Source organism: Phyllostomus discolor, chromosome 14 (assembly GCF_004126475.2).
Source record: "Phyllostomus discolor isolate MPI-MPIP mPhyDis1 chromosome 14, mPhyDis1.pri.v3, whole genome shotgun sequence".
NCBI lineage: Eukaryota > Metazoa > Chordata > Mammalia > Chiroptera > Phyllostomidae > Phyllostomus > Phyllostomus discolor.
This window is the reverse complement of record NC_040916.2, coordinates 24765655-24792209: the sequence shown is the minus strand read 5'-3', so window position 1 is coordinate 24792209 and position 26555 is coordinate 24765655. Positions and strand designations below refer to the sequence as shown.

General features: G+C 50.0%; 1 protein-coding gene across 3 annotated transcripts in view; it reads left to right on the top strand.

Annotated features, from left to right (window-relative positions):
* DCAF6 (DDB1 and CUL4 associated factor 6) overlaps positions 1–26555 on the top strand; it is a 60702-nt gene that overhangs the window by 8649 nt on the left and 25498 nt on the right. For 2 of the 3 annotated variants that reach the window (XM_036015748.1, XM_036015746.1), the window contains exons 2-11: positions 37–98; positions 1792–1884; positions 3815–4000; positions 5735–5848; positions 8354–8489; positions 10773–10987; positions 13700–13793; positions 14968–15087; positions 16492–16734; positions 25747–25887. In XM_036015748.1, coding sequence (XP_035871641.1) covers positions 37–98; positions 1792–1884; positions 3815–4000; positions 5735–5848; positions 8354–8489; positions 10773–10987; positions 13700–13793; positions 14968–15087; positions 16492–16734; positions 25747–25887 — 1404 coding nt within the window. The remainder of the gene's footprint in view (positions 1–36; positions 99–1791; positions 1885–3814; positions 4001–5734; positions 5849–8353; positions 8490–10772; positions 10988–13699; positions 13794–14967; positions 15088–16491; positions 16735–25746; positions 25888–26555) is intronic. The other variant, XM_036015747.1, reaches the window with a different exon arrangement.

Below are 26555 nucleotides of genomic sequence, written 5' to 3'. Positions count from 1 at the left end.
TAGGATTCACTTAGTTCTCTCCCTCTTTCTGAACAGGAAGAAGAGAATTTATCCAAAGGTTAAAACTTGAAGCAACCCTGAATGTGCACGATGGCTGTGTAAGTAGGAGTTAATGTCGCCCCGAGAAGGACTTCAAACCCAGTGTTCCGACGTCTGAAGACGTGTCCCAGGCCCCCCCAACAGGTCGTGCCTGACCGCAGGGAGTGGGGGAATCCACTCTTGCATTAAGACATTAAAGTAATTTTGAATTTAGAAAAGTATGTTTTTTTAAAGAAGTTTGTCTATGTTACTCCATCTTGACTGAAAGTGTAAGTCTAATTCTTTTTTTAAATTCAGGTATAGCTCACGTACTGTAAAATTCACCCATTTAACTTGCAATTCAGTTTTTTTTAAATTTTTTATATTATTTATTTTTATTAAACTTAATGGGGCTGGCATTAGTTAATAAAATTATGTAGGTTTCAGGGGTACAGTTCAATAATACGTCAACTGTACACTGTATTGTGTGTTCACCACCCCAAGTCAGGCGTCCTCTGTCACCGTTTATATCCCTGGAACTTGGTGTCCTTAAAACGCAGTCGTGCTGGGGCCCGGCCGACACCACTGCCTGGTTCCCGAGGTCTCCGGCGTCTGCAGCAGCACGAGGGAGCCGCTTATCAGTCACTGCCCGCCCTCCCACCCGGCTGCTGGCCGCCACTGCCCCGCCCGTGTCTCCGTAGATAGGCCTCTTCTGGGCGCCGCAGATACTGGGGCCGCGGATCCGTGGGGGAGCCTGCGGCCTTTCAGGCCGGCCTCTGCATTGCAGGGGTACTCCTGGGTCCGCCCGAGCTGCAGCGTGTCACTGCTTTGGGTGGCTGAAGGGTGTTCGGTTGTGTGGGTGCTTTTCCGTGAGCAAACAGGCAGTCACGTTTTGTGTGTGATGTTTGGGTCGGTTTCCCTTTGGGCTGTTATGAACCATGCAGCTGTGGGAGTTTGTGTACAAGTTTCTGTGTGACGTGTTTTTTTCTTCTCTCGGGCATGGGCCGTGCTGTGGAGTCACCCTTCCAGCGGTGTAGGAGGGCCCCCGTTTCTTGACGTGACATGCTGCCGACTCCTGTCTTTTTCTTTTTCTTTTTTTACATTATCATAGCCATCCTAGGAGGTGTGAAGTAGTAAGCCATCGTGGTTTTAGTTTTCATGGAGGTTTACACCTGTGTTCTCTTCTACGCGTTTCATAGTTTGGGCTCTAGATGTTTGTTTGTTTTCAGTTAATTTTTATACTTGGTGTGAAATGGGTCTAAATTCATTCTGTTGCCTGTGTGTAATCCCGTTGTTCCGGCGCCATTTGTTGAAAAGGCTGTTCTTTCTCCACTGAGTGGTCTTAGACCCCTTAACCGAAAGTCCTCACCGCTACTGCACGGGTCTGCTTCTGAACCCTCCAGGCCTTTCCTTGACCGGCGCGCCCGTGACCATGGGGGCAGTGCGGCCTTGACCCCGGGGTGTGCAGTGAGCTTTCCCGATTCCTTTCTAGGGGGCCTGGTTCTGTGTCTCTGGATAGAAAAGAAATTAATTAAAATAAATTTAAATAATAAAATTTAAGGGAGACAGACATTTCATTGTGAATTTTCAGAACACTGTGTTTGCTAAATGGTGGTCAGTATGTACTTTGGATAAGTAAACTGCTAAATACTATTTACCATAGGTGTAACCTCATTAGTGGTCTAAAAATTGAACCGCCAGTTAAGTAAAAGGTGGCACACCTGTTTTTATATTCAGTTTGCTGAAATCTCTTTTTTTCTTTTCTCTTTTTAGGTTAATACAATCTGTTGGAATGAAACTGGAGAATATATTTTATCTGGCTCAGATGACACCAAGTTAGTAATTAGTAATCCTTACAGCAGAAAGGTTAGTGGCTTAAAACATCTACAACTTGACAAGAAAAAGAAATCAAGAAATTGTAAATAACCGTGGAATGGACATTTGCAGAAGAATATTCTTCTCTTGCTAAAGTCTGTTATGTAACTGGAAGTTGTTCCCGCCGGGTCCCTGCCCTCTGCAGGAAAGTGTTAGGGTCCTCTCGGCCTTTGGACTCGGGAGTGTTTAGGCATGCTCCGTGGTACCCCAGTGGCTAAAACTGCCAGAAGTGACATTGTCTGCAAAGAGCATTCTTCGGTGGGGTGGCGGGAGGACGGTGTGATTTTTTTGTTTCTTTTATGCTCACAGAATCTAATCTGAAGCCAAGCAGTTTAAAAAACTGGACTTTGTCAGGGGCCAGGTCCCAGTGACGCCTCTTGACATTCAGGTCAACACACTGTATGTGTGGAAATGCTTTTCGATTTCACCATCAGAATTTTAATGCTCATACTACACGAAACATTCATCTGGGTACCAGCAGAATTGTTTTAAAAGATGCAAAGCTCTATTTTTTTTTTAAACGTGGTGATAAAATATATGTAGCATAAAAGTAACCACCTCGGCCATGTTTAGAAGTTCAGTTCAGTGACATCACGTGTACAGTCACCTCTCTGTCGTGTCGTCACCATCGGCCAGCCACAGAGCTCCTCTCGTCCTGCGGGATTAGAACCCTGCCCAGGGGACAGCGGCCCTCCCTGCTCCCCGCAGCCCCTGACCTCTGTCTCTGAGAACCGGACCGCTCTTAGAGCCGCATCTGGTTCTGGGTATGGCAGCCGGTGCTGCCGGCCGCGGGTCGATGTTGATGAACCTCCTACGTGTGTGTGTGTGTGTGTGTGTGCGCAGCATTCGTGCTGTTGTGACTGGCTCGTGCCCCTCAGCGTGTTCTCAGGCCTCATCCACGTGGCAGCGTGTGTCGGGATTTCCGTCCTTTTGGGAGCTGACCGACGTTCCGCTGTGTGCCCGTTCGGTGGCCCTTTCACCTGGCAGCGGGCCCGGGGGCTGCTTCCGCCTCCGTCCCTTGTGAGCGACGTCGCAGCCGGGCCGATACCTCTGCAGACCCTTGCTCTCGAGGTTCTTCTGTGAAAACGCCCAATGGCGTAATTTTTAAAAAACCATGTTTCTCCTTTAATTGCTTATTTTTAAAAAATGACATTTGCTTTACACATGCTTCCCAATAGATTTTTTTGTATCCGAAAAGCAATTAATCATTACCCATCCTCATTTCCAGTTTGAGAAATGACAAATCGGATAATACTTTTAGAGATTTTAAGTATAATGATGATCTTTTTCACATAGTTGTTTTGATAGTTCCAAATTTGGTGTCATATAGGAATAATTTTTAATTGTAAAACACTATGATTCATTAGACAGGAAAGTAGTGTTTTGATCCTGAGTCACATCTGTTCTTAGAGTTTCCCTCTATCTTAGATCCTGTGAGTTCGTGAGAAGATTAATTTATTGCAAGTGCACTTAATTTCAGATCACTCCGTATAGATTTAAGAGATTAGAGGTCTTTCTTATTAAGGATCTGTCTTAATCATATATCATTAATCTCAAATATATAAAAAGGAGAAGTTTCATTTTCCAGAAATTATGGGCCAGCTTATTTGGACCAGTCCTCCAACTGAAGACAATTGAAATATGCTTGATTAGGTATTTCTGAAATAATCCTAAAAGTAACAAATAGCTGCCTTGGTAATGAGGAGTTACCTTCACATCTCAGATGGAAAAAAAGAAACTATGATTGATTCTGAGTTCTCTTTTCCTTAATTATAATTGTGTAGAATCAAGCGATAATTTTCATCGGGATGAGGATGTTAATGAGAATGTGTTCCTGGCCACGATTGTGTTCCATATGAATGCTTCTTTCCAGGAAACAATAAGTCACCAAGAGCTGCTTTCTCTCTTCTGTGCGTGTCAGGTTTTGACGACAATTCGCTCGGGGCACCGAGCCAACATCTTCAGCGCGAAGTTCTTGCCGTGCACGAACGACAAGCAGATCGTGTCCTGCTCTGGGGACGGCGTCATCTTCTACACCAACGTCGAGCAGGACGCGGAGACCAACAGACAGTGCCAATTCACGTGCCATTACGGGACTACCTACGAGGTGCGGCACCGCGACGGGTGTGTGTGTGTGTGTGTAAAGTGTGTCTGTGTACACGCGTGGACGTTCATATGTGTAGATTTGTGTACGTGTATGCATGCACGCTCATGCATGTGCAGGCAAGGAAATCATTGGCAGAATATCTAGGTTTCTGTCAAGTGTTTGAGGAAACGAGTCTTGATAAGCTCGCGAATACAGTTAAGAAAGAAGAAACGAGCATTAATGATACTCATTATTGTGCGTTTGCGGTGTGTGAGCCGCCGTACTCTAAGCGCAGACGTCAGCCTTTTGAAAGACGCCCCTGTGTTGTGCCTGAGGGCGCGCTCCTGGGCTGTGCCCCCTTCGCCGCTCTGTTGCTGTCTCTTACGAAGTCACTCCTTCCGTGGTCGGTGTGTCTGTGTGTCTGTCTTCGTCCCAGTGCCACAGTGTTTTAAAGACGGTGGCTCTGTCATGTGCTTTGAAATCAGCACATGCGAGGCCTCCGGCTTTGTTTTCCTTTGTCCAGATTGTAGCTGCTGTTTTGTGTGATTTCATAGGAATTTTAAGATCTTTTCTGATTCAGGAAAGAAAAAATGCCACTGGGATTCTGATAGAAATTGCATTCAACTCAGATCACCCTAATGTTTTTCTACACACACACACACACACACACACACACACACCCTAGACCACCTTGAGAGGCACGGACATTTCAACAGTATCAGGTCTTCTAGTTCACCAACACAGATGTCATTTCATCTGCGTCGGCTTTCTCTCGGCAGTGTTCCGTAGGGTTCTGTGCCCAGGTCTCTCAGCTCTTTGAATAAGTTAATCCAAAGCGTTTTATTTTTTTTTTTTGCTACTATTGTAATAGCTTAATTTACTTTCCAGATTGCTTATTGGAAGTACATAGGAAAACCACAAGTGATTTTTGTGTTTATTTGTTAACCTGAAATTTTGTTATATTCACTTGTTGGTCTTAATTTTTTTTTGTGGAATCCTTCGAATTTTCTGCATATTAGATCATGTCATCTTCAATCAGAGATAATTTCGCTTTCTCTCTCCCAATTTCTGTGACGTTTATTTCTTTTTTCTTGCCCGATTGCTCCAGCCAGCACGCCCAGTGCGGCGCTGAACAGAAGCGGCGTGCGCGGGCGTCCTTGTCTTGTTCCTGGTGTTAGCGGGGGCGCTCGGGTTTTCGCCCTTGGCTTGTGGCACTCGCTGTGAGCTTCTCATCTGTGGCCTGTGTTTGGTTGAGGTGATTTCCTTCCGTTCCTAGTTTGTTGAGTATCTTAATCATGAAATGTGGTCAGAATTTTTGAGAGGTCAGTTTAAGTGTTTTAATCAATTCATCATCTTACGGTTTTCTTAAACATTGTCATAGAAGAAAAAATTATGTTTTTGTAAGCATAAATTTACATCCAGAAAGTAAAAATTAGGCTTTGACTAAGTTTTTGAGAGCAGAATTTTTCTTATCGAAGTTGTTAGAAGTTTTCCGTTTTAAAGAACTTTGTATTTGCAGGAACATTCATTTCAAATTTCAAAGTAGTGGATCTTATTAATGCAGCAGTTACTTCTTGAATATTTCTGTATGCATTGCACTACTTCGAACTGTGGTGTGGGTGATTCATAAAGCGCGAAAGTGAGTGGTTCTTCGTGGCCTTCGCCGTCCTCGTTTTCTGAAACCGTAGCCGCGCCTCTCGCAGCCACCTGCCCGAGCGGTCAGTGACGGTGCCTGGCCTTTGTTCTCGCCGCCAGATCATGACCGTGCCCAACGACCCGCACACCTTCCTCTCCTGTGGCGAGGACGGGACCGTCAGGTGGTTCGACACGCGCATCAAAACCAGCTGCTCGAAAGAAGACTGCAAAGACGTAAGAGTCACTTTTCTGCATAAATGGTGCAAAGCACTTAAGGTTATAATTAAAATTATAACAGTACATTACCTCTGGATTGTGAGATGATGGACCAATTTTACCATCCTTGTTCTGCTAAAATCTTCAGTAGGAAATACCAGTGTTTTATAGTCAAATTTTTAAAATTAAAATATTAATAGAGAAGTTAGATAACTTGTATTTTAATTGTACATTTCAAAGATATAAATGAAAATGTATATAATTATTCAGTATATGCTCAGGCATTATAAAAAATTGAAGAATTTATCAGTGTATCTCATTTACTTATGGAGATAATTGTGGCTACCAATAACCATAATGAAAGTTTAATATTTTCCTTTTGATTTAACCCTGACTCTTAAACCAACAATTTATGTTATCTTTCTAAAAAAGTAGTAAGATACCATTCTACCAATGTGTTTGTCACTCAGTTAGTTCACTTCTCTAGAGATACAGCTTCACTACTAATTTCATATTTAATACTGTTTTAACCCTGAGAAAAACCTGAGCAGTCACACAGTGGCCCCAGACAGCTAACCTCAGATGTTATTTAAAGAGTGTGGCTTTTTTTCTCAAATCATTTTGAAGTATGAAATGAAATAAAGTATTGCTAAATATATTTTTTACTGAAAGTAATGAGGTTAAGTGCTTGCTAATAATGTTACTATTAACATTCTTGGGGGGATTATTTTCTATATTGAAAGAAAAAAGAATAGAAATTAAATTTTTAAGTGTACGATTTTTAAGTCAGGTTTTATGTCATATATATTTACACACACACACACACATACACACACAGCTAGGAAAGAGTTAAATTAAGCAAAAGGCAGAATAAGTTTAAAATATCAGGCTGTGTACTGGGGGTATCCGGTAGGCCTGTTTCTTAGGAAAAGGGAGGTACTAAAGTCCCTTATGCCAAATCCTCATAAGCAGTATTTTAGTGTACAATGTGGTAGGATTTAATTGTGCTTTTATAACAAAACACCCAGTAAAAATAAAGATGAAAGCAAGACTAATAAGTGAAAATACTGTCAAAATTTCAGCCCTGGCTGGTGTGGCTCAGTGGATTAAGCAGTGGCCTGCAAACCGAAGGGTCGGTGGTTCGATTCCCAGTCAGGACACATGCCTGGATCGCATGCCAGATCCCCAGTAGGGGGCGTGCAGGAGACAAACCACACATTGATGTTTCTCTCCCTCTTTCTCCCTCCCATCCCCTCTGTAAAAATAAACAAAACTGAAATCTTAAAATTTTTCCTTAATAAAACTTTTTACTTCTTTACATATAAAAATTAAGAGGTAAAGTATGAAGAAAACTGGCAACTAAAGCAGTCCTTAACCACTAAAACGGAATTATAAAAGGCATTTGGTGAACCAGTTCCATGTATTAGGAATAATGTTCTAAGTCAATAATTAAGCTAATAAAACCTAAGAGTGAGGAGCTGAGTCACAGGCAAAATAGTATAAAATTAACAGAACACCTTAAGGATATATATTCAGAGTTATAGCTCTTACATGTTCTACTGCTTACGTGAAGGGACACTGGGGTGAACCCCGTCTTTTACAGGGTGTGTGTGTGTGTGTGCGCTTTGTTTTTGAACTGGTAGGGAGAAAGATTTTACAAGTGAAGGAAAGTATAAAAGTTTAAAATCAACGGAGAATGTTTTTATATCAGTAGCAACAGCCGCAACTAAAATACTGTGAGCACCGTGTGAAGCAGCCACGGGCACTCAAGTGTAGACAAGGGCGCGCTGTGCCTCCGTCTGTGCTGTCCGGCGGGCGTTTGTAACGTGCTTAGCGACTCACACGTTACACGTGCGAGTGTTTCACGTTTTTAAAGGTGTTCACTGTTCGTGTGCGTGAGGATAGGGAGGCATGTCCGAGGAGTAATTGAAGTCGTATTATGTCATTATTTGAAATGCAGCTAGTTTCAAAAAAGGCCTTAAACTGCGATAATATAAATAATGAGCTTCTTGAGTTATCACTGACTTTCTTGTAGCTGCTCTTAATGTAGCTGCCGTTTGAGTCTTAAATCTGGGAACAATTTTTATTTTTTTCCTTTCAGAATGTATTTTGCATCACTCAATTATTGGTGGTTTTAAAATCTTTTAATTAGATTTGGTATTTCCATATGTGGTTTCTCCCCGTGTTTGGTTTGTGAGGAAAGCACACAGTTTGTGTTGGAAGTCCGCTTGGGAACTGCACGGCCAGCTGTGGGAAGACGGCATGTTTCTGGGGTGACAGCAGCCGAGGAGGGACAGTGGCTGCACGTGCTTGTCCCACCTGCACAGCGGCTGGCAGTTAGGAGGGCTCGCTAGTAGGAAGAACCTGAAAAATCAAAGAAAACTGGTTTCCCCCTTCATGGTCGTACTGACTGAATTGGGGTTTCTGAGAAAGGTTGTTTTCTTCTCATCGAAGAGAACATTTTTCAGGACGGTATCGTCTCTCCTGAAAGCTCTGTGAAACTGCCGCTGTTTTGTCTTGTAGGATATTTTAATTAACTGCCGGCGGGCCGCCACTTCCGTAGCCATCTGCCCGCCGGTGCCGTACCACCTGGCCGTGGGCTGTTCGGACAGCTCGGTGCGGATATACGATCGGAGGATGCTGGGCACGCGGGCCACAGGTACAGAGCTGCCGGGGGGGGTGCAAGGTTCTCTCTGTTCAGAGAATAAGTGTGCCGTTTACAATTTTAAAATTTCATGAGTTTGTTAGGAAATTTATAAGTAGAATGGATTTAGAGAATATGTATTATAAAAACCAGCATTTGACCAAGTTTTATGATCCTATCAGCGTGATACTTTGGCGGTTTATTACTTTAAAAAGTTACAACATTTGATGTACAGCCACCCCTAAGTATCCTCGGGGGATGGTTCCAGGACCCCTGGGGCACCCCACTCCCCAGCTGCTTAAGTCCCTTGTGGAAGGGCTGGGGACAGTGCGTACCTTCCGCCCTCCGGGGTGGCAAGCACTATTTTCCTCCCACGGAAGACCGAGTCCACAGCTTTGACACCCCCAGAGACCCAGGGTCAAAGGTGCTCGTTCCCTGGGGCGGGCCGTGCACAGGGTCGCCTAGAAGAACGGGCACTCACCGTCTGCTGACTCGGAGGCCGCGGCGGAGGTCGGGCGGGCTGGGTTTGTGCTGGGGGGTCCCGGGGAGGACCGGCCCGGGCTGCCTCCTTGCTGCCTGCGGTGCCGCCGCAGTCCTCAGCCTCCCTCCCCGCGGCCTCTGCTCCCGCCCTCGCGCTCCCCGCCGCCCCCGCTCTGTGCGTGTGTTCCCCTTTCCACTCCCGGGGAGAACACCGGTCCCGTGGGCTCCAGGGCCCCCCAGTCCACGATGACCTCGTCATGGGGATCACATCAGCGGAGACCTTCTTTCCAGACAGGGCCGTGTGCTGAGGTCCTGGGTGGACGTGAATTTGTGGCGGTGGGGGCGCTGTGCAGCCCTCAGTACTTGGCTTTCTTGGTTTCTCTTTGCCATTTTCTTTAACTTAAGAGGGTGACAGGAAGCATGGCGGAGAGAAGAGCTGAGAACGAACAGTGACTAGGAGGTGTGTTAGCGTGTAGCCTGTGTTCGTGCCTGCACGGCCGAGTTCAAGTGCCGTCAGTGAGGCTGCGGCACTGCCTCTGGCTGCGCCCTGAACTCCTGGGCTCCAGCTCCCCGCACCCTCTGTGGGGCCCCGCCACTCCCGCAAGTCCCCGTTCAGAGCCAGCTTCCAGTCGCATTTCCTAGGAAAGGAACCCGGGGCTACTTGCACACTCACACCACGAACGGCAGCTCTGTGTGCACGTTTCCGTACATTCACACACACTTTACTGAGAAACAAAAGCAGACTTGGCCAGAAGTGAGCGCAGTGTCAACCTCATTGTCCGCTTACGTCCACTAAAGAGGTCATTGAAACGGGAAGACCGGGCTGGGGGGGCGTATTTTTTCTGAATGGCGATGGTGGAGTCTCACCTGTTAGGATGTGCACCTTTGGGAAAACGGTATTAATATAATATGAAAATATAGGCTTAATTATTGTTCCTCAGCAGAGGGCATGCAATTGACATTTTGGGCAAGACCTCGTTGTGCAGGATTGCATGTACTGCTTGGTGGTGTCTGACTTCGATTCTAGAATTCGAAGAAAATCGCCTGGCGCCCCCCTCTGTCACCCTGGCCCCCCAGCACGCCGCCTGCCCCCCGCGCCCCTCTCGGTCATTGTGCGTTGCACTGACCAGTACCCAAGTTAATTAAAGCTGGACTAGTATCCCCCCGTTACCTTACAGGAGAAACCTTTCACAACAGTCAGAAACTTTTTAAGGATATGAAGTAAAAGGTAGATCACTTTCAAAGGATACTGCATTATTTAATCTAGTATGCTGATAAATACCAACTTTCCTATTATAAAAATTTTGTTTGAGAATTTTTAGATGACTTAGTATAACTATAATCATAAATTAATTAAATAACTCTTTTCCAATAAAATGTTTATATAATCTGGGATTCCAGACAGTCGTGAATTTTTTAAAGGTGTATTTCCTTTGTACTGTACTTCCTAAAATTTTGTTATAAAATCTGGTTATTGAAAAAGGAGCCTCTTCTAGAAATACAGGGTCTGGCCAAAGTAAGGCCTGCTTGACTGTGGCTGGTAGGATAATATGGGTATAATAATGTATAGTTTTAACTTGAACATTTCACCTAGAGTGTCATAGGGTGTGCTTGAGTGTGAGAGTTACGTCACAGAATCACATGCTTGTGATTTTGTAATAAAAAAAGGGCGTTATTTGTGTTGGACCCTATAGAATATGGTAGCTTGGGTTTTTATTGCTACATTAAATCACTTATCTCCCTCGTTCAAGGTAAGAGTTTTTAAGATGTTTTTCTCAAAAACGTGGGTTCTCAGCACTGCCCGGCTGTCTTCCTCAGGGAACTACGCGGGCCGGGGCACGGCCGGGATGGTGGCCCGCTTCCTCCCCCCGCACCTCAGCAACAAGTCCTGCAGGGTGACGTCCCTGTGCTACAGCGAGGACGGCCAGGAGGTGCTGGTGAGCTACTCCTCGGACTACATCTATCTGTTCGACCCCAGGGACGACACGGCGCGGGAGCTGCGGACACCCTCGGCGGACGAGAGGAGGGAGGAGGTGCGTTGTCTCGGGACACGCTCTTCGGTGACTTCGGGGCCTGAAGGGCTTTAAAACGGAGAGCTAATTTTCAGGACGTTTACAGTTTAGGGACAAGGACATGAAACACACATGGAAGGAGAGGGGCTGATGGTTAAGAAAGGCTCTAAAAAAGTGTTGTGGCGTTCTAAGGAGAAAATATTTAATGGCAACATGGCTCGCTCACTTTGGGGACGCACAGCAGCAGCGGGCCTGGCGGTTGCAGAAGAGGCAGTTGGAGGAACAGACGGTGTGATGTGCACATGTGTGGGAGGCTGAGTGTTCATGTTCACGCTCCAAGCGGGGTTTTGCCTGTTACCATCGGCTCTTCTCACGTGGACCGCAGCCCCTTCCGCGTCCGCATCTGCCTGTCTCGCACAGTTGTGAGTGTGTAACATTGTCTCCAGGGGCCTGTCGCAAAATGCAGATGAGTGAGGGGGAAGAAGGCAGGTTAAAGTGTATGTATACGTATATGTATACGAACGTATGTATACACACACGGAATCGGGTTAACTGTTTCCTTCCTTATAAAAGGCAGAAACTAGAAATCACACATCCGTGGCTCTGCACAGCGGTAGAAAAAATGTTTGCTTTCCCCTGCTAAGCTTCTTTCCCCAGCATGTTTTTCACTTTGGCCTTCCTGTTTTATACTGTCCTTTGCTTAGTCACTATACTCTGGCTTGTGAAAGGACTTTTGAAATTTACCATTGCTTCTTATTGATTATTAGTGAGTTTTTAGCTTTGGCCCAAGGCCTATCTACTAGTGAGCACATTGTAAAGAACGCGTTTGTGCAATTGCTGTGAGATGCTAAACCACACGCAGCTGTTACAGCTGCAGGCTCTGAGGGCTGCAAAGTTAGAGGAAGCAGCGTGACTCCATCAGGACGTTGGGATTGTAGAGGCGGCAGCGGGCCTGGGTGACTCGGTGGGCTGGCGAGGAAGAGGGCCCGGGGCAGGGGAGCGCTCGGAGCACATGGCTCCACGGTGTTCGCGGCCGTGGAGTGTCCCCCGAGGTCCGCACGTCAGCACGTCAGAGGGAGGCCTTCGGACTGTCTCGGGGTGACGAGCGGGAAACGCGGGAGCAGTCTCGGGGCCCACCAGCACTCACACCGTCGTGTGTCAGCCAGAGGTGTCTGCGCGGCGGCAAGTGAGGTGCAGCCGGCCTGGAACAGCTGGGTGGGGCCTGTTCTCTGGGGGTGTGTTTCTCAGCACTTTGTTGGAGCAACTACGTTAAGAAAAATAACTCTGAGCCCTGGCTGGCATAGCTCAGTGGATTGAGCGCGGGCTGGGAACTAAAGTGTCCCAGGTTCGATTCCCAGCCAGGGTACATGCCTGGGTTGCAGGCCATAACCCCCAGCAACTGCACATTGATGTTTCTCTCTCTCTTTCTATCTCCCTCCCTTCCCTCTCTAAAAATAAATAAATAAAATCTTTAAAAAAAAAAAAAAAGAAAGTCTTTAAAAAAAAAAAGAAAAGAAAAATAACTCTGAAAATGGCTTAAAATGATAAAAACAGATTATGCTTATTGTACTCAACCCAACAGTTGAGGTGTTCATAGAGGAGGAAATTGAAAATCTGTCTCCATCTTCATCCCACGCCATTTCTTTCCGTGTTCCATGCTGAGCCCTCGACCGCAGGGCCCCGACTGGGCGCCTGCTGCCCACTGAGTCCGACACTGAACTTGAGAACGCCCAGGCGCCGGGGCGGCACTCGGCCTCACGCAGGAGTTCACGGTTCAGCGGCAGCAGAGCTGCAGACAGACAGACATGTGAAACTTAGGGGGGAGCACGTGAGAATTACCTTCTGTAGAAGTAGACCAGGAGGGGGAAAATTGATTTTCATTGGGACATGAGAAGAGCTTAAGCAGGGTTTTAAAGTATGGACCAAAGTTTAATATATGTGATTTTTTCTTATGTTTCCTTTATATTTTTATGTTTTCTTAATTTGTGGAGGCCTCTTTTCATGTCCTCATATCCTCTAATAATTTATTTTTCCTTTTTATTTAGTATATTCTTTTGTCTCATTCAATTGTTTTTTATTTCTCACTTTCCTTTTTTAAGTTCTTTTTCTCCCTCTTTCTTCCTTTTCCTCTGCTTTGTTTATTGCGTTCACTGGGGTGGCACCTGTGCCGTCTCATTATTGAGATGCGACAGATACCGCTGCGTCGCGTCCGGTCTCGCGCTTTCTCCCGGCCCCCGCAGTCCGTCTCTGAAACAAACGCAAACCCCAAGCTTCAGTCCTGCCCCCCACGCTGGCTGCCACCTCGACCCGGTGCCAGGCGTCCCATCTCTCTCCTCTGCCCCCCCTCCCCGGGCACGCCCACAGCCCCCCCATCAGATCACGCCACTCTTCTGACCGGCTCTCCGAGGGCGCCCACTTCTCTCAGAGCCCGGCTGAGGTCCTTGTCGTGGCTGCGAGACCTTCCGTCACCGGCGCTCCCCCTCCATCGGCCCTCCCCGGTCTCCCCTGCTCCAGGCGGGCACGCGCTTCTCCGCCGGCCCAGCGGGCCCTGCCCGAGGGCTGCGGGTTTCCTCTGCCCTCTGCGAGGTTTCCTCTGCTCTTGTCCTGTGCCGATCTGACACCTCCCTGGCTCTGGCAGCGCCCTTGGCACCGAGAGCAGGGAGGTGGGAGGAGTCTGTTAGACTTCAGGTGCGCTTCCGAAGGCGAGAAAGTGAGTGTCCTGCTCCCTTGCAGCTGCGGCAGCCTCCGGTGAAGCGTCTGAGACTCCGCGGCGACTGGTCGGACACTGGACCCCGAGCGAGGCCGGAGAGTGAGCGTGAGCGAGACGGTAACTGTGCTTTGGTCGGCTTTTCTATTTGTGTACAGCATCTAAAAGTTCGTGTTTCACCTCGTGTTCGCTGCTTTCACTGTTGCAAGTGAGGCCGCAGCAAGCAGCCTCGTCAGCTCTTAGCACGCTTGTGCACGTGTCCATGATCGTGGGGGGCGGGGACGAGAGTATACGGGGACTAAGTGGTAATGGAAAAATACAGTTAAAAATTTTTAAGGGAGAGTGTAAGAATGCTTGTTGTCCCGTAACACGTTGGGCATTGTCAGTGCCTTTCTGTTAGATTTGCACGGAATGAAAACCCTCAGTTCCATCCAGAGAGTTTCCTAAAGCACGTAAATGTTCTGCCTCCCGTCAGGCGCCTTTGACAGGCGTAGGAAACGACCTTGGGAACTTCAAGGGGGCACTTTAGAGCTAGTCTGTGTGTGTTTTAGTAAGCGAGCATGTTATTCTAATAACTTCTGAAATCCTTCTAGGTCAAAATCTTTCCAGGTCCCCATATATTATCCTTGGTATTATTTCATAATATACATTTAAATATAAAGCTATATTATATAATGGCGATAAAGTGTAAAATCTTTTCACAGAAAATTCAGGAACAGTTTCCATTTTAAATTACATGATTGTAGAATAGAAATGAATTGTCAGTTCGCATGTCATACTTCATTGGAAAATGCTCTTAAGCAAAAACTCATGCGTTTGAAGGAGGAAAAGCAGGGAGGGAGGAGACAACTAAAACGCTGTCTGGTTTCAGTTCATGTCAGACACGTGTGGAATTTGCTTCCAGTAAACGATGGTGAAAACACATTCAGTGTAAGGGGTCTGAGTGAGGGGGCAAACCTCTCTTTCGGCCTGCTCAGCGTGCAGTGCCCCGGCCCTTCGGAGCTGTGCCTCTGGGCGCCGTAGGGGCGGGCGGGGTCGGTGTGGGGGGGTTGCTGAGAACGGCGGTGACGGGGAGCTGGGAGCCCCGTTCCTGAGGACGTGGGACGAGGACGGAGCGCCACCCCTTCAGGGCCCACTCGGGAGGGCGGGCTCGGGGGGCTCGGGTGGGCCTGTGCACCTTCTCAGGCTTCATTTGGGCCATTTGAGGCTTCTAGTTGCTTTCAGACCTGGGTTTTGCGTTAATGAAAGATGTCAACTCAAGACTAGGTCACTGATAAGACCTGTGTTGTCATAGGAGAGCAAAGTCCCAACGTGTCGCTGATGCAGAGAATGTCCGACATGTTGTCGAGGTGGTTCGAAGAAGCAAGCGAGGTGGCACAGAGCAGTCGAGGCCGAGGACGGGCTCAGTCCGCAGGTACGTGTCCTGCTCACCAGACCGCCGGGCGCTGGCGGCGCTGCTGGGGCGGCCTTTCCCACCGCGCTCTAGATCTGTGGGGCCCAAGGCTCCTGCTGCCGCGTGAGGCGGAGAGGGCAGGGCCCATTCGGGGTGCAACTGGCCCTGCAGGGCCCCCTTGTTCTAGCCCTTAGTTTTTGCTTCTCTCAGAAAAAGTAAGAGCATCTGGTATTTCCCACTTAAAGTCCTTTTGTGTTGGAGTAGAAATATATAGACTCTGTAGGTAAACAAGTTTTATGCAATTGAATGGTTTCTCCTTTCGGCTTCTTGTATACGTTGATCATTAGTTACTGTTTCTGACGACGTCAGCAGACCTACTCTCCTGTCTGTTCGCTACTTTCCAGCCTGTGGTCTTTGGCCAGTTACTTACCTCTGTCAGAAGTGAGGACTGCAAAAGTTAACTCCTAAATATTTTAAATCCCAAGATTTCTATTGAATTTCATCTATAAATGGATTTGGTTAATTCATGAATATCAGTTAACTTCTTTAAAAAACATTTTATTTATTTATTTTTGGTTGGTGGGGGAGAGGGAGAGAAACATCAGTGTGTGGTTGCCTCTTGCACTCCCCCTAATGGGGAACCTGGCCCACAACCCAGGCCTGTGTGTCCTGACTGGGCATCGAACTGGCGACCCTTTGGTTCACGGGCCGGCACTCAATCCACTGAGCCACACCAGCCAGGGCAAGAAGTTTTTAATTTTGATGAAGTTCAGTTTACCCTTTTTATTTGTTACTGAGTATTAGTGACTCCTTTGCAGATAGCGGAAAGCCCAGGGTGGTGCCTGGTGGACCCTCAGCCTTTAAGGTCGTGCCGCGTCGTGTTAGTTCAGCGGTTAAAGCGTCACGGCTGGTGAAATGGAACGAGAGCCTCAATCCCGTTCTGGCCTATTTGTTGTTTTACTCTTGCTAATAAAACTGTCATTAACTATTTCACAAAGCACGTGATGTTACAGAGTGCAACTAGCTCCCTATAAATCGGTTATCCTATTTAGCTGTTACATCAGAATCATCGTTAAATTTAACGGACTAGGCAGTGTTTATAAGCATCTCACAAGATATTACTTAGCTTTGTCTAAAGCTGCCATATTGAACATTTTGCTTAAAAGATCAATTATTTTAACAAGAATATGCTGTAGGTAGATGTTTACTCCTATTAATTAGCTTACTTAGTCAAATAGACCAGACCACCAGTGCGTGCTTCTGATTTCTTGTATATGACATACTCCTGTGTGTGTGTGTGTACATGTGTGTGCATGTGGGCATGTGTGCCAGTGTGCCTGTGTTCCCTGAACATGCCTCTTTCTGAGTAGCTGGTTTTGGAAAGCATTTAGTGTTTGAGCTTGCACTGACACGTACTTTCTCAAGGTGGAGCAAGTCCGTTGGAGGTGTCGGCTCTTCCCGGGGCCCCGTCAGGCACTGGCGTGGACGTGAGTGACGTGGTGATGGACATCGACACTCCGGCCGAGCAGCTTCTGCAGCCTTCCGCGTCCTGCCCCGCGCCTGCGACTGAGAGCCCCCCGCCGCCGCCCCCGCCTCTGCAGCCCTCCCCAGACCGGGAGCTCAGGCCGGCCGCCGCAGCGTCTGGACAGCACGCACAGCGTCAGTCTGGTGAGGGCGTTACTCTTTCAGCGGGCTGGGGGTGCTCTGACAGTTTCTGGTCACGGACACTTCCCCGGGGGCTGTCTGGGAAGACACCAAGGCACATCAGCTAGTTCCCGCTAGAGCAGATGGTCTGATGACACGTCATAGGTGAACACGTAACAGAAACGTGAGATTCAGGTGGCCTGACCTGCATGGATTTTAACAAGGAGCAGAGATCTTCCGTTTGTGTAAGACAGGTTTTTAAAGATTGGGTACCAGCAGGTAGTGTGCTGCACCTGACTTAGTTCATTGCACTTCACTTAAAGATTGTTTTTATGGGCCGTTACAGATCAGATACCTTTTTAAAGTTATTTGGTTTAGGTCTGTAGGAAAGTAATGGTGGAAATATAGCCCTGATTATTGGTTCCATCCGATTTATATTTTTGATCATTTTTCAATTTATATTTTTGATCATTTTTCCTCAAATCATGAAGCACTTTTTTTCTTTTCTTTTAAAAGACTTTTTATTTACTTATTTTTAGAGAAAGGAGAAGGGAGGGAGAAAGAGAGGGAGAGAAGCAACCAATCAATGTGTGGTTGCTTCTTGTGCACCCACACTGCTGGGGACCTGGCCCGCAACCCAGGCATATGCCCTGGCTGGGAATTGAACTGGCGACCCTTTGTTTCACAAGCTGTTGCTCAATCCACTGAGCCACACCAGGCAGGGCCCATGAAGCACTTTTAATATATTCTGTATGGGCCATTTGATACTGTCACTTGTCAGCAACATATATAGTATAGTTAACTCAAAGAATATTTCTTCTCTATTTCCATGAAAAAGAATTATTTGACCAAATCTTTGACTCTTTGTTATTTGATGCTAATAAAACAATTCCTAAATTCTGTTAAAGCACTATTTTCCCCAGTATTATAGTTCCCCATGTTCAACTTTTTTCCCCGAAAACTGTGGATTGTACTGTTTGTAACAGTAATTTTCACAGCTGTGTCTGTAGTGTACTTGGCGTTTTAACTGTACACATGTAATGATGAGAACCACTAAGGTGTTTTTCGTATTTTTTTCTTGGGTTTTTCTGAGGATACATTTTACTTGACGTAGCCGGAAATGTCAGCGACTAGCGGTGCAGTGGCAGGCCCGCGTGGGGAGCGCAGCCGGCGGAGGTTCCCGGCAGCCCGGCCGCCCGCCGTCCCCTCGTCCTGCTTCTCCCGAGCGTGGTGCTGGGCCCCACAGCTGGGGGCGAGGGGGGCACCTGAAATTAAGCACTTCTTTAATTAGCATGTCCCATTTTTAATCATTCATTTTCGGTTTCTATGGGAGTGAAAGCCAGAGTCAGTTACATAACTGTTAACACTTGTGTACAATTTATATGTAAGCTAAAAAATCAGGCTTTGCATTCTCTAATCAACACAGGTAGTGTTCAGCTTATGGGAAAATAAAATATTTTGGTGGGTTTGGGAAGTAGGGACAGAATCAGTTAAAAGTTTGCTTTACAAAGCAGGTAAAATGGGTGAAGACAAGAATTTTTAAAGCGGTAGCATTCTTGGAAATATTCTTGAAGATTTTAATCGGTTGCGAGTCACCAGGAGAGTGTGCAGGAAGGCCCCCGGCCCGTGTTCTCAGGCCGCTGCCTCCGAAACACTTCCGGGTCAGGTGCCCCGTGCAGAGGAGTTTCACTTTTCTTTGTTGTTGTGGGAACCAGCACATTTCAGCACCACATTTCAGATTGCTAAATCCCTTCCAACATTTCATTAAGTGTTAAATACTGCGGTCACTTGGCCCATCGAAATAGAAAAACACTGCGGTGATCAAGGGATCACTGCTGGGACATTACGTGGCGCCTTGCCTGCAAATTTCAAAGAAGGTAAGGACATTTTCAGCTGGTAGGTCATTAAAAGAATTTGGTTGAGTATTTCCATGTTACCTAGGTAGTCTTGCTGTTGAGGAAAGGGATTTGATCTTAGATGTAACATCTGAAGATTCTGTCTGGTTTTGACAGTAGGCCTCCGTCACCCCAGAGCCCCGCATTTTAACAGTAAGGCCTCACCGTTTCGCTCCGTTTCCCAGCCTCTTGAGGGCTTTGATCCAGGACGGCGTGTGGTGGCGGGCTGGTCTGTGGAGCGGGGGCATGTCCTCTTCCGGCCAGGGCTTCCCTCCCTGGCTTGCCCGGATGGAGAGAAAACAAAAAGCGTCCTTCTTGCCCAGCTGCGGATGCCCTTTCCATAAATGTGTATATGCTCTGCCTTCATGTCCCTGCATTTCCTCCGTCACTTCTGCTGGAGTGAAGGAGAGGGACGCTGGGCACGTGAAACCCGCCCGGCAGAACTCCGCCGTCTCTGACCCGACCTAGCGCTCTGCCTGCTCTTCGTCTGCGGCCGAGCCCCCGAGGGGTGGCAAGGAGGGTCCCCGGCGCACTTCTCAGTGGGCACTCCCCACGGGCCGGAGCAGGTTCCCAGCGCCGCGGCTGGCTCGCCGCCCTCCTGCCTCTGAGACTGGCGGCCTCCCGTGGCCACGGCCCACCCCCTGCTGGTCGCCTTCGGAGATGTGCGTCCGCCTGCTCCTCCTGCTGCGGGCTGGCCGGTGCACTCCCACCCTCTCCGTGTCCCCGGGACTCCGCCCCTTCTCCTGCCTCCTCGGCACCTGTTCTACGGACCGTTCTTCCGGCCTCCAGCGTGCTCCGTTATTATCCCGTCTTCAAAATTTTTTTCTTAATCATCCCAATTCCCCTCCGGCCTTATAGTTTCGCTCCTTTTAATCAGAGTCTTCAAAAAAGTCACTCACATATATTATCTCCATTTTCTTACCATCTTCCATTTGTTTATCCACCAGTTCCAGCCTGCCTTTCCACCCGTTTCCATGGAGACCTCTGTCAGAGCTACCCAGTGACTTCCGCTTTGCCCACTTTGTAGTCTGCTTCTCTGCTGGCATCTCGTTAAGTCGGCCGCTCCGTCCTAGGAACTCCTTTCTTGGCACTTGTGACACCCCTTTGCCTCTGGGCCCTGACTGCCGGCTCCTGGTGGCTTTCGGTGACCATTGCCGGTGTGCTGTGTTCTGTCCCCGTGTGAGCATTGCAGCACAGCCCTAGGCCCTGCCACCGCCTCTGTAGGAGGCCTGTCCCTGGGGACCGCGTCCGCTCCCACGGCGTGTGGTGGCTGCTCCCAGACTCCTGTGTGCCTCGGCCCGCGGACCCCCTTCCGGGCTGACTTTGGACATCTTCGGTGTCACGTGTCCAGACTAGAGCTTCCTATAGCCCCCTGCCCTCCCCACCCCCTAACCTCTTCCACCGCGGTGGTCTCTTCACGTCAGTCGGCCTGAACACCGCTGCCCGTTTGCTTGTTTCAGCAGCCTGTGAGTCAGTCCTGACGGTCCCTGTGCCCTCGTGTCGCAGGCCCAGGCCACCAGCGAGTCCTGGTTCTCTGCTGCTTTCCACATCCCCGCCTCTCGTCTGCCGCTGGACCTCCCTGCCGCTGGACCTCCCTGCGGCTGGCTCGCTCCCCTGTCCTTTATCCTCCGGGCAGCAGCCGTGCGTTTTGAAGTGTTTTAACATGTTAAATCGGGTGATACAACTTCGCTGCAGGAAACCTCCCAGGTTTCTAACTGCACTTGGAAGTAGCGCTACAGAAGGAAAAACGGAGATCCTCGCTGTGGGCCTGTGAGAACCCACGCGGCCCGGCGCGCCACCCTCCGCCCCTGGGACCGCCGTGCTCGCTCCCCCACCCAGGTCTCCTTTCAGGCTCCCGGAGGGTCCGGGGCCGCGTTCTCCCGGGCTCCGGGCCTCTGTCCCACGGTTAGAGAGCGGGGTGTGCCTGGGCCGGGGGGCCCTCCCTGGCCTCTCAGCCCCTCGTCTCTGGGTCTCATCGCACGGTGGCCGGAGGGAGGCCTCTCAGAACTCCCTCCCGGGCTGGGTGCCTTTTTTTCTCCTCCCCTCCCTGCACCCGTAGTCTCCTTGAGCAGCTCTCTTTTTTCCCTGAAAGGTGCTTCTGTTCATCTCTGGTTGATGTATGACTTACATTTCTTATTAGACTGTGCTCTCACGAGGACGGAAACGTCACCTGCCTTGTTCCGTGCGAGCCTCCCCCAGACGGCCCTTCTCGGAAGGGACTGTGGGGACCGCCTGTTGTCTTGAAGCCGGTGGAGCCCAAGGGGGTGTGCTCAGCCGCACCGGGGTCTCAGTGCGCCGGCCCCTTCCCTCCCTCTGGGTGTCCCCGTGGGCTCCCGGCGCCGATGCTGCCCGGGGGAGGCGCTGGGCCCGGGGTGCGGCCACGTGCCGCTTTGGGATCCCTTGTTTGTCCTCGGCGCTCCCGGACATGTGAGACCGAGTGTACATTCTTCCCTGCTGTGCTCAGAACACTTAAAGGGAACTCACAGGAATTTAAAAAAGGTTTTTTTATGCTCACCTGAGGGCGTTTTTGTTTTCGTTGCTTTTAGGGACACAAAGAGGGAGAGAAACAGTGATGTGAGTGAGGAACACTGGTTGGTTGCCTGTCGTACGCACCCCGAGTGGGGACCGAACCCGCAGCCCGGGCATGCGTCCCGACCGGGACTCACCTGCCCCATCTCGGTCCATGGGACGATGCTCCAGCCAGCTGAGCCACACCAGCCAGGGCAGAAATATTTAAAAGCCGTTTTTATAAGTGGTGGACTCACGACAAACAGAGTATGAGTAGGAAGAAAACAAGGCGGAGCCACGAGCGAGGCGGGTGCGCCGAGTGCGTGCGGTCCCCGGGGGGGAGGGGTCTGGGGGCCCGAGTCGGCGCTGGGCCTCGTGTCTGAGTTAGGGAAACTGATACGCTCAAGTGCAGTTTGAGGTCAGCCAGTGGGTCTTTTTTTTTCTTTTTTGACTTCTTGACTCTTTGTGTTCTTGACTTTTATTTTAATCCAAGCAGCCAGACCGCTTGAAACCATATTCTATATACGTAACCCAGAATTTAGTCCGACATTTCGATCCTTGTGTTACATGTGTCCTTTTCTTGACCGTCTCACAAAAGACTGTGGTTACACAATTACCCAGTTAAAAGTCACAGAGGCCTGACTGTGAGCTGAAATGATGTAGGTTAAAATGAAGTCTTCACAGTTTTGTTTATACGAACGATTTCACAGTAATTGTAAAGTATCTTCTTCTTTTCTCAGCAGCGGCAGTCAGACTCGACCCTTAGTTGTTTCTGAACCAAGCCTGGACACGTCTCCGTTTCCCGTGTCACTTGTCATCTCTCTCCGTGGTACCGAGGGAGTATTGACCGCGGCCGTCGCTCCCGCGTGGTGTCGCGTTTTCCTCCGGCTTGGATCTGAATCGGAGGGGGCGGTTAGGAAGGGGGGCGTGGGCCGGGTGGGGGCACAGCGCACACCGAGTGCGAGTGCGGCTGGGGGCTCACCTCGAGAAGAGCGTCGTCCCCTGACGGACACCTTCTCTGACCGCACGGGCGCTCGGCAGGGGCGCTCGGCCCGGGCAGGTGTGGTCCGGCCAGGTGGCATGCAGACTCCCGCGTGTTTGCGAACGGCCGTGTCTGCTCGGGTCTGCACACGCACTCGGGTCTCTCCAGCACCCTCACAGCCGCACCGAGCTCTGCAGGGAAGCGCGTGGGGGGGGGGGGGGGGGGGGCGGCACCCTGCTGGGCGGTGCACCAAACAGCACAGGCCTCTCAAAGCCCAGAGGCTTCCTCCACGGGCCCAGGTCTCCTCAGACCAGGTAGGGCCGAGTGCACCCTGGAGACAGGTGGAACCATCAGGCTCATGGCCACTTTGGGGAAACTGAGGCTGGGACCAGAGGAACTGAGGAGTCGGAGCAGGAGGCTCCAGGAGGAGGAGAGCGCAGGGGTCCCCGGACCACAGACGAGTGGAGAGGAGGCAGGAGAGGTTCTGCCCAGTTGGATGGAGAAGCTGCACGAGGACGTCCAGGGTCCAGGACCGGGACCCTGTGTGCGGGAGCGGCAGGCCTTTGCTGCTCTTGCCCCGCCCCTCCCGGGGAGCAAGAGCCTGGGTGCGGGGGGCGGGGGGGGGGGGACCAGCCTGGCCTCTTCCTGGACTGTGAGGAAAGGGCCGTGGGAGGAACACAGACCGGAGCTCGCATCTTCAGGGGATGGAAGCACGCATGTCCCTTTAGCAGCTCCTGGCACACTATTGAGGGGTTTTTGTTTTTGTCTTTTTCTTAATTCAACCCAAAGGCATTCATTTTATTCACTTTCCAATTTGGCTTACGTTAGCAAAAGCTAATTCTCTAAGCGTTTGCTCACTTTCCAAACCGTACATGTTGGTGTGCGCATTCTAAAGAGGATGTGCTGTGGGTGCGTTTTCCCGGCTTGGAGTGTGTCGTCCCGCCGGCAGGACCCCTGGGCGGCGTGGCTGGGGGGTGCGGCTGGCTGGGGCTTCCGCTGCAGCGTTGGCCTTTCCTGGTCCGCTGCGTGCTGCCTTCTCTTCCTGGGCTCTTTTTTTTTTACCAAGGTTGGGAAGAGCTGCCACACAACTAGCTTCAAACACAAGCAAATACATTCTTTATGAAGCTGGAGGCGCTGGAATAAATCCCGATCCTCCCCACTGAGAGCGTCTCTGCTTGCACGCAGAGCCCACTGGTGTGCTGCAGCCCCGAGTGGGTCTGGGGTGGAGGCGCTTCTCCCACCGCGTTCTGCCATGCAGGATAGAACGCTGGAGACAGTGGTGCAGTTGTGTGGATTTTTTGGTGATTTTTCTCTTTTCTTAGCAAAATTGGCACTTATATAATCTCTCCCTGTGTGGTAATTTCTTTCGGAGTGTAGAAAGCTACACTTGATGGCTGCGTAACGATGCTGTTTTATGTTGCGGAAGCTTTGCCGTTGCGTGGACGGCGCATCGTGCCTGTGTATCCACCTCTGGGCCACTGAGCGCACAGTCCAGGTCTTGGTGACGCTGCCCTGCTCCGCACTGGACGGTGGACGGGGAAGAGCCAGCGGTGAGAGACTAGGATGACTCGTGAGCTGCTCCTGAAATCCTGGCTGCCAGCTGGCCAGTCCAGCCAGACCCTGTATGCAGAGATGCCGTGGTACCGCGAGGTCAGCATCTCGGGCACGATGGGCTCCTGAGGCAGTAAACCGGCGTCTGCAGCTTGTGATGCAGGTACGAGGGCCGGAAGCTGTCAGTTGGTGTGACTTGCCGCCAAGGTCGCTGAGAGAAGTTGGGGGTGCCCCCACCCTCAAACACAGGGCTGCTGCTTCAGTTATGGGTGCGTGTCTAAACCCAGCCCCCCTCTCACCCGTGCAGTGTGCCCCCTCCGGTGGGCTCCTGGCGTCCTTCCCGCGCATCACCGTCCTGTCCTCCCGGTCAGTCTGGGCACACACCACACCCGGCACTGCCTCCCGGATGAGCCCCGCCCAGTCTCACCAGCCCCGCCCAGTCTCCCCTGCTCCGAGCTCCGCCAGCCACCTACTGGTTTCTCCATCCCTGTTAGTGGCGAGACTCAAAGCGCGTGCATGGTCCGTTGGACTCCATGACCTCCTCTTCCTCTTGAACCCGTGCCAGTCCGGCGTGGCCCCGGGATTTTGCTGAAACACCCGTGGTCACGGCCATCAGTGGCTTCTTGGGTGTGCATGCAGCGGGCGGTCCTCGGGACCGTTTCCACCACACCAGCAGCACCTGACACACTGCTGACTCTGGCCTTGTCCACACATCCCGCCCCTGACCCCGCGTGGAGTCCGCTGGCGTTCTCCCTCCTCCTTGCCCCTCCTCTGGCACGCTGTGGGGTGCCCCGAGATCAGGCCGTCGGCTTCTCCTCCTTCTCCTCCTTCTCCGTGATCACTTGCTCCCTAGGGGGCTGGCAGCGACGCCCCCAGGGACAACCAGGGACTACTGGCGAGTCCTGGACGGTTGTCGTCAGTCCCTGCGCAGTTCCTCCCTGGGACATCGGTCCGTTCTTTTCTTCCTTCTGCTGCTGCGTGCCCTCCTCTGTTCTTCCTTCCGCAGCTCGGGCGGCCCTGGTTCTCCTCTTACCGGGACGGCTCTGCAGCCGCCCTGGCATTTGCTCCCGCTGTCGCCTCCACCCGGAAGCCCTGCCTCCACGCAGCGCGTGCTCGAGGTCTTGGTTCCACACCGTTCTTGGCATTTTCGTGTCCCGCCCTCGGGACAGCCCGCCCCACTGCCTCTGCCCCACGCAGTTCCCTGCCCGGTCCTGGCCGCGTCCACACTGACGCGTGCAGACACACGTGTGCACTACTCACGAGTGTGCTGCTTACGTGTGTGTACTCACTGAGGTCTCTGTCCCTCTCGGAACACCAACCCCGAGTGAGGAGGGACTGTTTTAGTGTGTCCACTGCTTCATCGTCTCCAGAGCCTAAAACCCATCGCAGGCACCGATGTCCCCGCAGAACCCTGTGTTGTATTCCTCCTTTCCGTCTGCGACCGCTGCTTCCGATGAAGTGTGAGAAAAAGTCAGGATTAGGTGAATACATTTGTGTAGCAAAGAAAGAGCGAACGACAATTCCAACGTAAAAAGAAATATTTTAGCTGAAAAATACGGAACTTAGACTTTTCAAAGAGCTCTCCGCTAATAAATTCCAAGAATTGTTTCCAAATGCACAGCTTTTTCATTGTTTTAATTGAATTTTACTTATGTGATTAAAATTAGTAATTTTGTATATAGATTAGATGAGGTAACTAATATTTCTCACCTTTTCATTTTTAGTATCATTTTGTTGTAAAAAGATGAAATTAGTGAGACATGTTTATTTTAAAATGTTTTGCTTCTGGAGGACTTTATTTTCATTCTGTTTAATTACACGTTGTTATAAAACTATAAGTGTCTAATTCATCAAGTTAAACAGAAGCATTTGGATGTATGAGAGTGTATGGTTTTTCTCTTAATGACCAGTGATTATTCCTTTATTTATGAGTGCACAGTTTGTTATGAGTATTCCTCTGTGAGGCATGTCTAACTTACACCCTTCTCTCTTGTATAACCAGATTCTTGCTGTTTTCTCATGTAATCCAGTGTATAATCGAAGTCTTGCCGGTGCCTCTCCGATTACTATCCTTTCACCTTTCTTTCCCGTCTGTGGCAGAATTTTTAAGGGGGCCTGAGATAGCTTTGCTCCGTAAGCGGCTGCAGCAACTGAGGCTTAAGAAGGCCGAGCAGCAGAGGCAGCAGGAGCTGGCCGCGCAGGCGTGCCCGCAGCCCGCCCCCCAGGACCCGCGAGCCGCAGGTTACTGAGTCCGGTGTGCTTGCGCGGGCGCTGCGGGGGGGCTGCTGCTGGGGCTGCTGCTGCTGCTGCTGCTGCTGGGGCTGTGGGGGGGGTGGTGAGCGGGTGCTTGCAGCTTCCCTCCCCTCCGCTTCCCGGGGGCGGGCGTCCTCCCCTCACTAGACGGTGGCTGGCAGCAGTGTTTGCCACAGGGCAGTATAAAATAATCCAGTTTTACTCATACTTAGAGAGGGGCAAATACAGGCTTATAGACAGTGACCAACTTTCTGATAATTATCTAGTTGGTTTTGAGCCTGCACTGATATTTCTATTGAAACTTCCTGTCCCTTAAATGATTTCTGTGCTTAGGGCTCCTAGCTCCTCCTACTCTTTTTCTTTTTTTCTTTTTCTTTCCTCTTCTTTTTTCTTTTTTTTCTTTAAAACTTAACCAGTATTCCTATTCCCATGTACATGCAGTTATTCTAGACTTTAGAATTACAGTGTTGCTTGGCCATACTAGCCTACTGACCAGTCACCCCTCCTGTAAGTATTTGAACACTTTCAGTATCCGACCGTTCTTCTGCCAGAACCACCCTTCCGGCACGCGGGACGGCGGCAGCGCTCCGCAGCCCGTGTTCCTGTTCGGTGCCGTGGAGCTCGAGGGCCGCGGGTGGCCGTGCCTCTCACTCTGT